Source organism: Megascapheus bottae, chromosome 1, assembly GCF_031878675.1.
Source record: "Megascapheus bottae isolate mThoBot1 chromosome 1, mThoBot2.hap1, whole genome shotgun sequence".
In the NCBI taxonomy this organism is placed as follows: Eukaryota; Metazoa; Chordata; class Mammalia; order Rodentia; family Geomyidae; genus Megascapheus; species Megascapheus bottae.
Genome location: NC_143509.1, coordinates 25,721,912 through 25,736,432, shown reverse-complemented (window position 1 = coordinate 25,736,432; position 14,521 = coordinate 25,721,912). Strand labels below are relative to the sequence as shown.

Genomic DNA, 14,521 nt, shown 5'->3' with positions numbered 1-14,521 from the left:
TTTTTCTGATTTAAATTTTACTTAATCATCTTTGGTTTTATTTCATCTTTAATTTTTATTTCATTTTTTTGTGTGCTGGTTCTGGGGTTTGACCTCAGGGCCTGGGCACTGTCCCTTAGATTTTTTGCTCAAGGCTAGCCCTCTACTATTTGAGCTACAGCTGTACTTTTAGAGTTTTGGTGGTTAGTTGGAGATAAGAGTCTCACAAATACTGCCTGGGCTGGCTTCATACTACAGTTGTCAGATCTCGGCCTCCTGAATAGATAGGATTCCAGGCATGAGCCACCAGCACCCAGCTTCCACATAATTTGTTAGTCAGGTAATGAAGGTTACTTAATATTTGAATTAAAATTATGTACCAGCTAAGATGGCCTGTGCCTTTAGTTTGGGCATTTATTTTTATTTTTTTTCTAGTCCTGGAGCTTGAACTCAGGGCCTAAGCACTGTCCTTTGGCTTTCTCAAGGCTAGAGCTTCACCAACTTGAGCCACTTTCAACTTTTTTCTATGTATGTGGTGCTGAGGACTTGAACCCAGGTGTTCGTGCAGGCTAGTCAAGCACTTTACCACTAGGTCAAACTCCTTTCCCCTAGTCGGAACATTTATTATGACTGCTAAATGGATAACAGAAGTGAGTGATCCTGTGGGTCTCTTACAGACTGAGTTTTCAGACAGCTAAGTTGAGACACCCAGTCTGATAAGAGTGTATAATGTGGGAAAAGTCACTGAAACTTCTGATGGTTGAAGAACAATCATGAGTACTGCCTTAGGAACACCACCAGTTAATTACTGTAGAATTGTTTTTTAACTCTTAGCATTTAAACAGTAGGTAGGTTGTTTTTACTATAGGGTGATCCTAAAATCCTTTTAAATTCTTTAATTGAAGTTTTGTGATACGAAACACAACATAATACTTAGAGTTCTTTACAATCTGTTCTAAAATAAAACTAGATAGGTGATACAACTATCTTCTAAAGGGAAACAAGCCAAGGCACAGTGGATTTTTGAGGGAGCTGCTTTTCTGTGTGCTGGCTGATTGCCCTGCTTCTCCCATGTAACGATAAACCTGGGGAGCCACAGTACTGTCAGCAATCTCTCTCCCTGGGTCCTTCTGTGACTCCCTTTCCAGGATATCCAGGGTATCACCCACAGTGCAAGGTCACCACTGTCATTGAGGCTTGCTTTGCAGGGTCCATCTTTTGTCCTGTTTGTCATACCAGGCAGATTTTGTGAGAACTGGAGAGAAGTTATATTGCAACCACTTGTAGGAAAGGATTAACCTAGTGGACATAATATCCTTTCCTTACTTGTAAGAAAATGGGCAGAAGCCAGGTACTGGTGGCTTACTCCAATAATCTTAGTTCCTAAGGAAGCTAAGATTCGGAGTATTGTGGTTTGAAGTCAGTCCTGGTAGAAAAGTCTTGCAGAATCCTATCTCTCTCCAAAATAACTAGCAAAAAACATGTCTGGAGGCATGGCTCAAGCAGTAGAGAACCTAGCAAGCAACCTGAGCAAACATGAGACCTTGAATTTAAACCCAGCATTGATGGCAAAAGAAAAATAACAGGAATATATATATATATATATATATATATATTTATTTATATTTATATTTATATATATTTTTTTGGTCAGTCCTGGGGCTTGAACTCAGGCCTGGACAATGTCCTTGAGCTTTCTCAAGATTAGCATTGTACTACTCTACCACTTGAGCCACAGCACCACTTTCAGCTTTTTACTATGGAATCGAGCCCAGGGCTTTATGCATGCTAGACAGGCACTCTACCACTAGGCCACACTTCTGGCCCCAAGACAGGATTGTTTTTATATACTCAAAATGCTCATTTCTTTCTTTAGATTCTCTCTTAATCTTTTTTGTTTTTTTGTTTTGTCGATAGTGGGGCTTGTACTGTACCTGAGCTCTTCAGCTCAAGGCTAGCACTCTACCACTTGAACCACATAGCACCACTTCTGGCTTTTTCTGTGTGTGTGGTATCAAGGAATTGAACCCAGGGCTTTGTGCATGCTAGGCAGCACTCTACCACTAGGCCAAATTCCTGGCCCTCTCTGCAATTATATAAATTTCATATTTTCCAAGTGTGTCTGTGTGTGTGTGTGTGTGTGCATTTATTTTTCTTACAAATGGCATAATGGGTTTTCTTGTTTCAGGTGGCAGAATTGTGTCCTCAAAACCCTTCGCACCTCTGAACTTCAGAATAAACAGCAGAAACTTGAGTGGTAAGAAATGTCCACATTGTTCAGTTAATTTAATTTTGTTGTTGGTGGTGGTGGTGGTCATGGGGGTTGAACTTGGGGCCTGGGTACTATCTCTGAGCTCTTTGGTTTAAGGTTAGCACTCGACACTTTGAGCACAGTGCCACTTCAGTTTTCTGATGGTTAATCGGAGATAAGAGTCTCAGGGATTTCTGAGGCTTCCTGAAAGGCCTGGAACAAGATGATTTCCTCTCAGAAGAGTAGAGAGAGTGGATTGCCAACACAGGGTATGGCCAAGCCTGGATTGTGCTGACAGAACAGGTGGCATCCCAGACTGTAATACTTAGCTTCCTGAGTAATTAGGATTACAGGGGTGAGCCACTAGTACCTGGCATTAATTAATTAATTTTTATGTTATTTATTTGTTCGTTTTTGTGCTGGTCCTGGAACATGAACTCAAGGCTAAGGCTCTATACTTGAGTTTTTTTGCTCAATGATGATACTCTACCAATTGAGCCACAGATCGACTCCAGCTCTTTGTTGACTAATTAGAAATAAAGAGCCTCATAGATTTTTCTTCCTGGATTGGCTTCAAACTGTGATCCTTAGATCTTAGCCGCCTGAATTGTTAGGATTATGAATGTTAGCTACTGGCACCCACTTAATTTTTAAAGTGTGTGTGTGTGTGTGCGTGCACATGCACACGCGTGCGTGCATGCGTACATATATATGTGCATGTGTGTGCACGCTGTTCCTGGGGTTTGAGCTCAGGGCCTAAATTCTCTCTCTCTCTCTCTCTCTCTCTCTCTCTCTCTCTCTCTCCTTTTTTTTTTTTGGCCAATCCTGCGGCTTAAACTCATGGCCGAACATTGTCCTTGGGTAGGCTAGGGCTCTACCACTTGAGCCACAGCACCACTTTCAGCATTTTTTTTTTTTTTCTTCTTATGTATGTGGTACCAAAGAATCAAACCCAGGTCTTCGTGCATGCTACACAAGCACTCTACCACTAGGCCAAACTCCTGGCCCCCAAGTGCTATTTCTTAGCTTTTCACTCAAGGTGGGTGCTCTGCTTCCTTGTTTAGTTTGTTGGTAGGATGACTTTTAAGCTGCTGAGGTGCATTAGGACAGCAAGACCCACTAGTAGCACTGGGCCTGGTCCTCTGTGAAGGCATCCTTGGCACTGCAGGATGTGGAGCAGTGCTTTGGCTTCCACTTGTTCCATGCTAGACGCATCTCAGTTGTGTCAGCCACAAATATACCCAGTTGTTGTCCAGGGTCCCCTGGAAGAGGAAGAGGAAGAGGATGGACAAAGCTGTAGGCTAACTGGCCACTCTTAAGATCTCCTTCGGGCTCCATGGGGCCAGTGGTCTGGGTTGGCCCAGCTTAGCATAGTAGGTCCATGTTCCATTAGGTGGCCATTCTTATAGCCATCATTTGAATTCTTTCCACATGATAAAGTAGGGCCCTTTTGCCAGGCACTGGTGGCTCGTACCTGTTATCCTACTCTAGGAGGCTAAGATCTGAAGATCATGGCTCAAGTCACCTCAGGCAGGAAAGTCCCTGAGACTCTTTTAGAAAATCAGCAGTGGTGTTGTGGCTAAGAGTGGTAAAGCACTTGAACAAAAGAGCTCAGGGACAGCCCTCAGGCCGTAAGTTGAAGCCCTATTAACAACAACAACAAAAGGGCTCTGTGAGCCCATAGGATTGGGCTTGCTGTTTGGACTTGTACCTCCAGGAGCTGGCCCCATCATTCCTGTTCTGGTATCTGGGTCAGGCTTGGACACATTGCTAGCCACATTCAATATAGTAGGTAGATATGGCCATAGGCCTGTCCCACATTGTAGGAGGTTGGCTGTAGTTCAAGCTCTGCCCCCTCCTTAACTGCCAGGGTCTTTGTGATGATATGCACATGCGCCTCTTGTAGGGTTGGTCCAGACACGGCCCTGACCTGTCTCCTTCCTGCAGACATTGGTACCATCATGCGTGTGGTAGAGCTGTCGCCGCTGAAGGGTTCCGTGTCATGGACGGGGAAGCCGGTCTCCTACTACTTACATACCATTGACCGCACCATAGTGAGTACTGTGGGGTACTACCCCACTATGGGGGTCCTACTTTTCTCCTGCCTTTTGTCCACACTGCCCTCGAGACACTCCTTCAGAATACCCTACTATACTATAGGCATGGGTAGATCCTTGACAGAAATGGAACATGTGGGCTAGGGTCTGGGTAAGGTGTGCTGCAGTTCTGGTTCTTAGATCCTAGTCTGGGCAAACATCTTCCTTACACAGGATAATGGTGGATTCTACCTCATTACCCAGAGGCCTCTCGTGTCTGGGGACAGTTTTGTGTTTCCACTGCTCTCTCAGTTCATTCTGTATGATCCAAAGGTCCAGGGCTTGGGGGAGGGGTATCTTTTTCACCTCTCTGCAGTGTTCTGGACTAGCCTGTGACTTACCTTTCTTTCCTATCACTATCTCTTCCTTCTTTCCCTAATCTGGGCCTTCTACATGTAGGCATCAGTCCTCCCCTGCCCTGTCTTGATTGGCTCTGGTATCCTAGACATAGGACCTATCAACAGATCTGCATGTTTGTCTGGATTTTTTTTTTTTAACTTTGAATGCATCTGTCACTGGTTAGAGCTTCAGTTTGGATACTTCCTGGGGATACTTTGATATAAACTGGTGACTGCGACAGACAGAGATATTTCTGCCCATCTATTAGAAGTGAGGAAAATTGTGGGCAGCAGCTCCTGTGCTGAGATGTGAGCCTTCTACATGTTGTCAGCCTCATCTCAGCAGCCTTGCCACTTTAGCTGCGCATAGCCTTGTGGCCCTGTGGTCTATTTTATGTATTGGCAAGCTAAACAGGGAGCCCATGGCAAGCTCATGTTTCCCCAAGATGGCAAGTGCTTAGCATATCAGAAAGCAAGACAGTACTGGGCTCTTTCTGGTTCGGTCTCACTCAAGTTTGGCTTCTTGATTGGGCCCAGCCTTTGCTCACTGCTGTTAGGGATAGTTCAGTAGTTTCTTTCTTTTTTGTGGTGTACTGGTGATTTAACCTAGGGTCTTGCATATGCTAGGTAAATTCTCTTAACCATATGAGCCAATACCAGCACTTTTTTGTTGTTGTGTTTTGTTTTTGAGATGGGATCCTGCTACCTTTGCCCTACCTGCTTTCAATTTTTTTTTTTGAACAGTCCTGGGGCTTGAACTCAGGGGCTGGGCCTTAAGGGTAGCACTCTAACACTTGAGGAGCCACAGTGCCACTTTTGGCCTTTTTTTGTTTATGTGGTAATGAAAAATCAAATCCAGGACTTCATGCATGCTAGGCAAGCACTGTACCACTAAGCCACATTCCCATCCCTGCTTTCAAATTCTTGATTCTTATGTCTCTACTTTCTAGGTTGATGGAATTAAAGAAGTGTTTTACCACATCAAGCTTGGGAGTCGCTTCTAATAACGTTTTTTGTTTTGTTTTGTTTTTTTTTTAGCTTGAAAACTATTTTTCTAGTCTGAAAAATCCAAAACTCAGGGTAAGTATTTCTTCTTGACTTAGTAACATGAATGTGTTTTCTTTGTGAAGTCTTGAGTGCTGGATTTCTGAGCCACAGTGGTTTAGGTGGCTGAGTCATGCTTTGCCACCCCCTCATTGTTCCCTCTGTGTGCTTGGCCTTGTCTCTGTTGGTCTTGAGTGGGTATACGTCCTGTTAGGACTAGTCTAGGGAAGTCGGGGCAAGTCAGAACCTTGCTGGTGCTATAGTATATGTGCTGTGAACTGCTGTGCTGTGCTGCCTTGCGCTGGTCACCCATGAAGACTAGACACAGTCTGCTCTATGGTCCTCCTCATGTTTTAGCTGTACACAGGCCCATCCCTGTGACCTTCCTTTCTAGATTCCAAGGTAGTCAGTATTGGCAGAAGCTCCCTTCTTCCTTGTATCTGGCTTGGGGGCAGCTTAGCTCCCATCCAATCCTCCGGAAACCTGGGCCTTCATTCTTGCCCAAGGATGAGGGTCTTAAGGAGAGTAAGAAATGGCCCACTCTGGGTTGGCATGGTCTGACATTCTTTCATAGACATTGCATGGTCCCTCAGTGGAGAGACTGGCTATAACTACATGGAAGTGTGCATGAGACCTCTGTATTGGAAAGCTTCAGAGGGGCTCTTAGTCTGTCCATCCTGTCAATCTTGTGTTTTGAGTACTTCCTTTGTGTGTGTGTGTGGGGGGGCAGTCCTGGGACTTAATCTCAGGGCCTGGGACACTATCCTTGGGCTTTCTCAAGGCCAGTGCTCTACCACTTGAACCACAGCACCACTTCTGGCTTTTTATTTTGTTTGTTTGTTTGTTTATTTATTTTTGCCAGTCCTGGGCTTGGGCTCAAGGCTTGAGCACTGTCCTTGGACTTTCTCAAGGCTAGCACTCTACCACTTGAGCCTCAGCACCACTTCCGGCTTTTTGCTATGTATGTGGTACCGAGGAATCGAACCCGGGTCTTCGTGCATGCTAGGCAAGCACTTTACCACTAGGCCAGACTCCCGGCCACTTCTGGCTTTTTCTATGTATGTGGTACCAACGAATCAAACCCAGGTCTTCCTGCATGCTAGATAAGCATTCTACCACTAGGGCATGCTCCCAGCCCTGGAGTACTTTCACAGATAAGAAGTGCCTGGTTTTCTGTGAACCTAGTGTGTTTGTGCATGTACAACTGTGAATGTCCTGTCAGAGTCACTATCTCTGTTTCCTCATCTGTGCTGTGGGCAAAGCTGGGACTACCAGCACCTTTTGGCACCCTCTAGCCTGTTATCCAACTCTTTTAGGAGGAACAAGAGGCAGCTCGGCGCCGACAGCAACGAGAGAACAAGAGTAATGCCACTACCCCCACCAAAGTCCCAGAGAGCAAAGCGGCTGGACCCGCTGAAGCTACCGTGGTAAGGCACCCTGCCCTGTACATAGCTGTGGGGATGTAAGGAAGTTCTGGATGCCCTCTGGGCTGCCTGCAGGCATTGACCCTCAAAAGTGGCTACTCTCCCTGGCCTGAGAGCCCCCGTCTGGTCTTTGTCATTAACTAGGCTTCATTCCTGCCATGTCCTTCATTGTCCTTCCTCTGCCCATTAGGATTCTGGTGCTGAGGAAGAAAAGGCTGGGGTGGCCACTGTCAAAAAGCCATCTCCCTCCAAAGCTCGGAAGAAGAAGTTGAACAAGAAAGGGAGAAAAATGGCTGGCCGGAAGCGTGGGCGTCCCAAGAAAATGAGCACTGCGAATCCCGAACGTAAGCCCAAGAAGAACCAAACTGCACTGGATCTCCTGAACACCCAGACTACATCCCAGACTGCATCCCCCTCTCCCCAAGGTGAGCTCCCACCTCAGCCCCAGAGCCCTTTCCTGTAGCTCTGATCTATGAAGAGAGTCCAAGTCTAGAGACTACAACATGTGCTCACTTCTCCCCCCCCCTCGTCAGTGCCCATGAGGACATTCTTTTCCTCCCTAAGGTGGTGTCATCATAGAAAAAGCTGGAACATAGAGGATGCTTCTCCTTTGGGCATCTGGGCATCTTTCTACCAATCTGAGGGTTGGATTTGTTGTGGGGTCAGTGATACCAAGGGGTCGTGTATGGTATTCTCTGTACCCTAAGAAACACATTGGATTTAAAATTTGCATAGTCAGCAAGTGCCATTGGCTCATGCCTAATTCTAGCTAATAAGGGGGCTGAGATCTTAGGAGCACAGTTTAGCCTGGGCACGAGAAAGTCTGTAAGACTCTTATCTCCAATTAACCACGAGAAAACCAGAAATGGCACTGTGATTCAAGTAGTAGGGCGGTAGCCTTGAGCTGAAGAGCTCTGGGACAACGCCCAGGCCCGGAGTATAAGTCCTATGATGAACCCCAAAAAAAAAAAAGAAGTGCCTAAAATAGGCAATCCTCGTGGTCATGTGGCTGGTGGCTAACATCCTACTTTCTTCTGCAGATGCTTACAGGTCACCCAACAGCCCATGCTACCAGCTACCTCCAAGTGCACAATGGCACTCTCCCACCCCACTGCTGGTGGCACCTACCCCACCTGCACTGCAGAAGCTGCTAGGTGAGCTGCTTTCCCGAGAGGCTCAGCTGGGCAGTAACCCTGGCCATTTTCTGTGGTCCCAGGACATGTTCATTCCCTGTATCATGGCTTTGACCTCACTATGCAGGGTAGAGGCAAGGAGGTATTGGATTGGCATGGACTTACTGGATTGGCAGGCCCATTAGATGGGTCAGTAGATGCTCACAAGCCCCTGTGAGCAACTGAGGTTTACTTACCTCAGGGGAACCTGGGCCATGGGTGTTATGATTAGGGAGCTCCTGGAGTAGGTGTAGTTTGGAGATGCTGTCCAGTACCCTGTAGCACCTGGGATGCTCCCACAGAGAAGAACCTGCTCTTGAGTGGGCTCCGCTAGAAGGGTGTACAGCTGCCCTCTATATCTGTGATACCTGGTGTGTAATGGTAAACTGAGAAGATGTGAGGTCACAGACAGATGACAGGGATTGCTGCAGACTACCAAGACATTCCAAGTGGATGTCTATGTCTCCCTCACACCTGCACGGTTGGTTTCTGTATATGTGCTGTCTTCCAAACCTACTCTCCATATCTCTCCAGAGTCCTTCAAGATCCAGTACCTGCAGTTCCTGGCCTACACAAAGACTCCCCAGTACAAGGCCAACCTGCAACAGCTGCTGGACCAGGAGAAGGTGTGTGTGGCTTCGGCCCCAGAGCACCTGCCTATCTGTCCTGCTGCCAGGGGCGGGTTTCAGCTTTTCACTCCAGTGCTAGTTACTGTGCTATGAAGGTGTTCCTTAGGTGGCTTGAGCACAGCCCTTGGGGAAGGAACGTGGTTGTCCTTTTCTGGTGGTCTCTGGACTTACCTGCCACACATCCCACCCACAGGAGAAGAACACGCAGTTGCTGGGCACAGCACAGCAACTCTTGGGCCACTGCCAGGCACAGAAAGAAGAGATCCGGCGACTCTTCCAGCAGAAATTGGATGAGGTAGTACCTTAAGACTATGCCATAGTTTTCTCTGCCAGAGCAAGAATGGGGGAATGGTTAATGGGAAGTCTAGAGATGGTTTCGTCCTTGGGCTTCCTTTCCCTGAGTGAAAGTGTTGTGTTGAGAGAATGGCCTAGAACCTGGGAAGTGGAGTTGGTCTGCTAGCTCACTCAGACATGCATAGCTAGCTCTGTCTGGGACCTGGAGCAGTCCTTCACAGTGGTCATCCCCTCTGACTCTTCTTCCTTCAGTGTCCCCAAGGAAGTAAGAGGCCCATTCCCCTTCATCCATTCCTTCTCTCACCCATGTATTGCTTGTGGCCATGGAGAGCTGGCCTGTACACCAGAGCTCCACTGACTCTTGTCCTCCTTGTTCCCAGCTGGGAGTGAAGGCGCTGACCTACAATGATCTAATCCAGGCTCAGAAGGAAATTTCTGCTCACAACCAACAGCTGCGGGAGCAGTCAGAACAGCTAGAGAGAGACAACCTTGAACTTCGGAGCCAGAGTCTGCAGCTGGTATGTACATATGCACCCATCTGGGCAGCATGTTGTGGAACAATCCAGAAAATGCAGTCTTGAGTGGAGGATTGGGTTCTTGTCAGCTATTAAGCCAGAGGCCTGTCAACCTGATTCCTTAGGCAGTTCTGTGAGCCCTGGGTGCAGAGGTGACCATAGGGTCCCTGCTGAGGTCCTGGTGCTTCCCCTAATCCAGTCCTCTATTCCAGGGTTGTCTATGCAGTCCTCTTAACTATTAGAGTGTGCCAGAGCACATCAGATAATCTTATATCCACTGAGATATCCCAGAAGGAGTCATTAGAGCAGGGTGTTCCCCTAGACTTCCTTAGTGACCTCTTTGCTGACACTTCTTATGGAGTTGTGCGTTGGTCACATGGCCTTTCTCATCTTATACTGAGTGATGATGAGGTGACCTATAATTCTAAGAGGCACCTTGGTTTCTGGTAATACCAGGAAAGAAGTCAGGCAGCTGTGCCAGGTACCCTGGCCAGAGAGCATGGCCCCCTGCCCTCTGTGTCTGTTGTGTGCCTAGAGTAACCTACCTGCTAGATTCAATGTCAGTCCCTTATCCCTGTACCCACAGCTCAAGGCCCGGTGTGAAGAGCTAAAGCTGGACTGGGCCACACTGTCCCTGGAAAACCTTCGAAAAGAGAAGCAGGCCTTACGGAGCCAGATCTCTGAGAAGCAGCGGCACTGCCTAGAGCTGCAGGTAGGCCTTGGGGCCCAGTGGATGTCCATGTGGTAATGTTACAACCTAGGCCTCATCTTCCCACTTTGGAAGAATAGGTTGCTGAGGCTTCTAGACCTCACTCTGCATACTCTGCTGGGTCTCAGAGGTCTTCGGGCTGGCAGCATGGAAGGTATTATCCAATACTCACATATCTAAAGCTCAGATTCTGAGTGCTTTCCAACAAATAGCTTTTTTTTTTGCCAGTCATGGGGCTTGAATTCAGGGCCTGAGTACTGTCCTTGGGCTTTCTTAAGGCTAGAGCCCTACCACTTGAGCCACATCACCACTTCCAGCTTTTTCTATATATGTGGTGCCTAGGAATCGAACCCGGATCTTTGTGCATGCTAGGCAAGCACTCTACCAGTAGGCCAAACTCCCAGCCCAACAAATAGCTTTTGAAACTATCACTGGCAGAATTTGCTTATTCAAAAAACAGTGTATGGGGGCCGGGAGTTTGGCCTAGTGGTAGAGGGCTTGCCTAACATGCACGAAGTCCCGGGATCCATTCCTCAGTACTGCATACATAGAAAAATGCTGGAAGTGGTGCTGAGGCTCAAGTGGTAGAGCTCTAGCCTTGAGAAAGTCCAAGGACAGTGCTCAGGCCCTGAGCTCAAGCCCAGTACTGGAAAAAAAAAAAAACAGCGTATGGGTCAGGAGTTTGGCCTAGTGGTAGAGTGCTTACCTAGCATGCACAAAGACCTGGATTCCATTCCTTGGTACCATATACATAGAAAAAAAAGAGCCAGAAGTGGTACTGTGGCTCAAGTGGTAGAACTCTAGCCTTGAGAAACCCAAGGACAGTAGTCTGGTGCTGAGAACTTTTACTGAGTCACAGAAAAAGTAGTTCAAGGGCCAGGTATGGAAGCTGATGCATCTAATCCCAGAGGCAGAGAATGATGAGTCCAAGGCCAACCTAAAGTTCATAGTAAAAGCCTATATATATATATATTTTTTTTTTCTTCCCACTTTTTGAGTAGCTTATTGGAGGTAAGAGTCTCATGGACTTTCTTGCCCAGGCTAGCTTTGAGCCATGATCCTCATCTCTCAGCCACCTGAGTAACTAAAATTACAGGCATGAGCCACTGGGGCCTGATGGCATGGCATCTTTCTTTTCTTTTTTTCTTTTTTTTTGCCAGTCCTGGGCTTGAGCTCAGGGTCTGACCGCTGTCCTTGGACTTTCTCAAGGCTAGAGCTCTACCACTTGAGCCTCAGCACCACTTCTGGCTTTTTTGTATGTTTGTGGTACCAAGGAATCGAACCCAGGTCTTCGTGCATGCTAGGCAAACACTTTAACCACTAGGCCAAACTCCCGGCCCAGCATGGCATCTTTATATAGGAATATGTTTTGGTTTTTCCTCCTTCCCTCCCTCCCTGCACAAGCAGGGGGTGTCCTGGAAGCTCCTAGTAGCTGTCCTTTGCTCCTTCCTCACAGAATCCTTTCATAGTCTCAGTGGACAGTTGACTCTGGCCCTCTGGGCAATAGGGCAGGTACAGTCCCCTCCCACTTGGTCTTAACTGTCTGCTACCCCCACAGATCAGCATTGTGGAATTGGAGAAGAGCCAGAGGCAGCAGGAGCTCCTGCAGCTGAAGTCCTATGTGCCGCCTGATGACGCCCTGTCCATGCATCTGCGTGGCAAGGGCGCCCTGGGCCGAGAGCTGGAAGCTGATGCCAGCAGGCTACATCTTGAGCTGGACTGTGCCAAGTTCTCCCTGCCTAACTTCAGTAGCATGAGCCCGGAGCTCTCTATGAATGGTCACACTGCCAGTTATGAGCTCTGCAGTGCTCTGAGCCGGCCCTCCTCCAAACAGAATACCCCCCAGTACCTGGCATCCCCCTTGGACCAGGAAGTCGTGCCCTGTACCCCCAACCACAGTGGCCGGCCACGGCTGGAGAAGCTATCTGGTCTGGCCTTGCCTGACTACACTCGGCTTTCCCCTGCCAAGATTGTACTGAGGAGGCATCTGGGTCAGGACCATGCTGCAACTGGCAAGGCAGCTACCAGTGAACCACACCCGCGGTGAGTACAGTGCCTGCATGCTGCACCTACCTGCCCACATCCACCTGCTGGCTTTCCTGGCATTGTGGGGAGCGGGGGTATTCTTCCTGGAAGGAGTGTGTCCCTTTGGAAGAGAGGTCGGGTTTGCTAGGTCTGTTGTTGCCAGCTTTGAGCAGTAAGCCCACAGCTTGTGCAGGTACCTGAGTGACACTGCTTCTCATCACAGAGCTGAGCACACCAAGGAAAACAGCCTTCCCTACCAGAGCCCAGGCTTGTCAAACAGCATGAAGCTGAGCCCCCAGGAACCACGGCCTCCTTCTCCTGGGGCATCGCCCATAGTGGGAGAAAAGAGCAATGAGAAGGTGAGGTCTGGCTCTTCCTTCTTCCCGTGCCGGTGTCTCTGGAGCTCACCAAATTTTGAGTGTGCTCATCAGATGCAGTCTGAGCATGTCTGTTAGGAGGGATTGTAGTGTAGCTTAGAAGGCTCCTGGGGTTGAGTTTGGTACCTGGGGAGGAGGTAGCTGGGACATGTGACACCACTGGTCCCTGTACTGTGAGTTACAGTCAGTGTCTCCTGTGGGCAGCTTTGTTCTTTGTGATGCTGGAGTTTAGGAGGGGGTTGCCCAGGGGATCTGAGGACCCTGCCTTGGGTTTGTTTATGGATGGGGAGAAGGTTGTGAAGGGGCCCAGGAAAGTTGAGGTACTCACAGGCAAGACTACTATAGCAGCAGGAGGTCAGGAGGAGGAACCATGTGGGAAGGTGTCAAGGTCCCCACTCTTCAGGGGACTGTTGAGGAACTCAGTGATGACTATCTGAAGGGTCCTTGTTTGGCCAGAATTGTGCCCCTCTGTCCTTCCTGTGGACCTTCCTCTTGTCTGGGCCTGCAGTGGACAATGTGGTATTTATTGGCAGGGTGTGAAGGAGCGCTCCTATGGCAGCCAGGGGGAGACCATCACTAGCCTGCCCATCAGCATCCCACTCAGCACGGTGCAGCCCAACAAGCTCCCCGTCAGCATCCCCCTGGCCAGCGTGGTGCTGCCCAGTCGCGCCGAGAGGGTGGTGAGCCTGGGCTGGTCGTGGGTGTGTGGGATACAACTTGAGGCTTTGGGTTTTGATTTTTATGGCATGACATACTGTTCTGTTATCTGCTATTAAATTCCGAGCATACCACCATCCCCAGAACAGACAGCATCAAGCCTGGCTTTTTGTTGTGGAGTATCTTTTGGGTTTTAGTATTTGGGTGATGTGGGTATTTATTTATATTGAGGGTTATGGGGCTTAAACTCAGTCTGGACACTGTCTCAGCCTCCTGAGTAGCTAGGATTACAGGCTTGAGCCACCAGGCCTGGTAGTGTGCCCGTACTAGGGCTTGATTTTTTTTTTTTTAATTTTTATTTATTTTTTGCTTCAGTTCCTTCTCTACTGCTTGAGCCACATCTTTACTTACGGTTTGCTTTTTATTTATTTATTTATTTTTCTGGTCCTGGGGCTTGAACTTTGGGCCAGGGCACTGTCCCTGAGCTTCTTTTGCCCAAGGCTAGCATTCTACCACTAGAGCCACAGTGCCATTTCCATTTTTTTCTAAGTAGTTTATTGGAGATAAAGAGACTTACAGACTTCCTGTCCTGGCTTGCTTCGAATTGTGGCCCCCAGATCTCAGCCTCCTGAGTAGCTAAGATTACAGACTTGAGCCACTGGTGCCTGACTCTGTTTTTGGTATTTTTGATGGAAGGTGGGTGAGCTGGTGGAAAGGGTCTAGGGAACTCCTGCTCAGAACTCAATCTTGTAGCTGAAACCTGGCAGCTGGTACGTGGATGCCAGGAGCAGCCTCTTTGAAATGGGTGAGGTGTAACAAAAAGCCCAGCATTGTTTTTTTGGGGGGGAAAGGGGGGGGGTAGAGACTGAATGTAATTCACATGAAAACCACTTGACATTTGGAGGTTTTAGCCCAGCCACAGTTCCTGTCTTGTGGTCTTTATCCAGTCTACAAGTGGCCTTGCCCTCCCATTTCTGGCTGGCCCCAAAACTCTCCCCAAGCCCTCTCCTG

The 14,521-nt window shown here is 48.1% G+C and overlaps 1 protein-coding gene across 2 annotated transcripts in view; it reads left to right on the top strand.

The window, feature by feature from the left end:
* The window catches only part of Dot1l (DOT1 like histone lysine methyltransferase), a 66,950-nt gene that overhangs the window by 40,697 nt on the left and 11,732 nt on the right, over positions 1–14,521 (top strand). For both annotated transcript variants that reach the window (XM_090338818.1, XM_090338811.1), the window contains exons 10-22: positions 2,168–2,236; positions 4,178–4,284; positions 5,703–5,744; positions 7,025–7,135; positions 7,323–7,557; positions 8,173–8,286; positions 8,839–8,930; positions 9,127–9,228; positions 9,608–9,745; positions 10,329–10,454; positions 12,010–12,494; positions 12,700–12,835; positions 13,387–13,533. In XM_090338818.1, the coding sequence (XP_090194944.1) occupies positions 2,168–2,236; positions 4,178–4,284; positions 5,703–5,744; positions 7,025–7,135; positions 7,323–7,557; positions 8,173–8,286; positions 8,839–8,930; positions 9,127–9,228; positions 9,608–9,745; positions 10,329–10,454; positions 12,010–12,494; positions 12,700–12,835; positions 13,387–13,533 (1,904 nt within the window). The remainder of the gene's footprint in view (positions 1–2,167; positions 2,237–4,177; positions 4,285–5,702; positions 5,745–7,024; positions 7,136–7,322; positions 7,558–8,172; positions 8,287–8,838; positions 8,931–9,126; positions 9,229–9,607; positions 9,746–10,328; positions 10,455–12,009; positions 12,495–12,699; positions 12,836–13,386; positions 13,534–14,521) is intronic.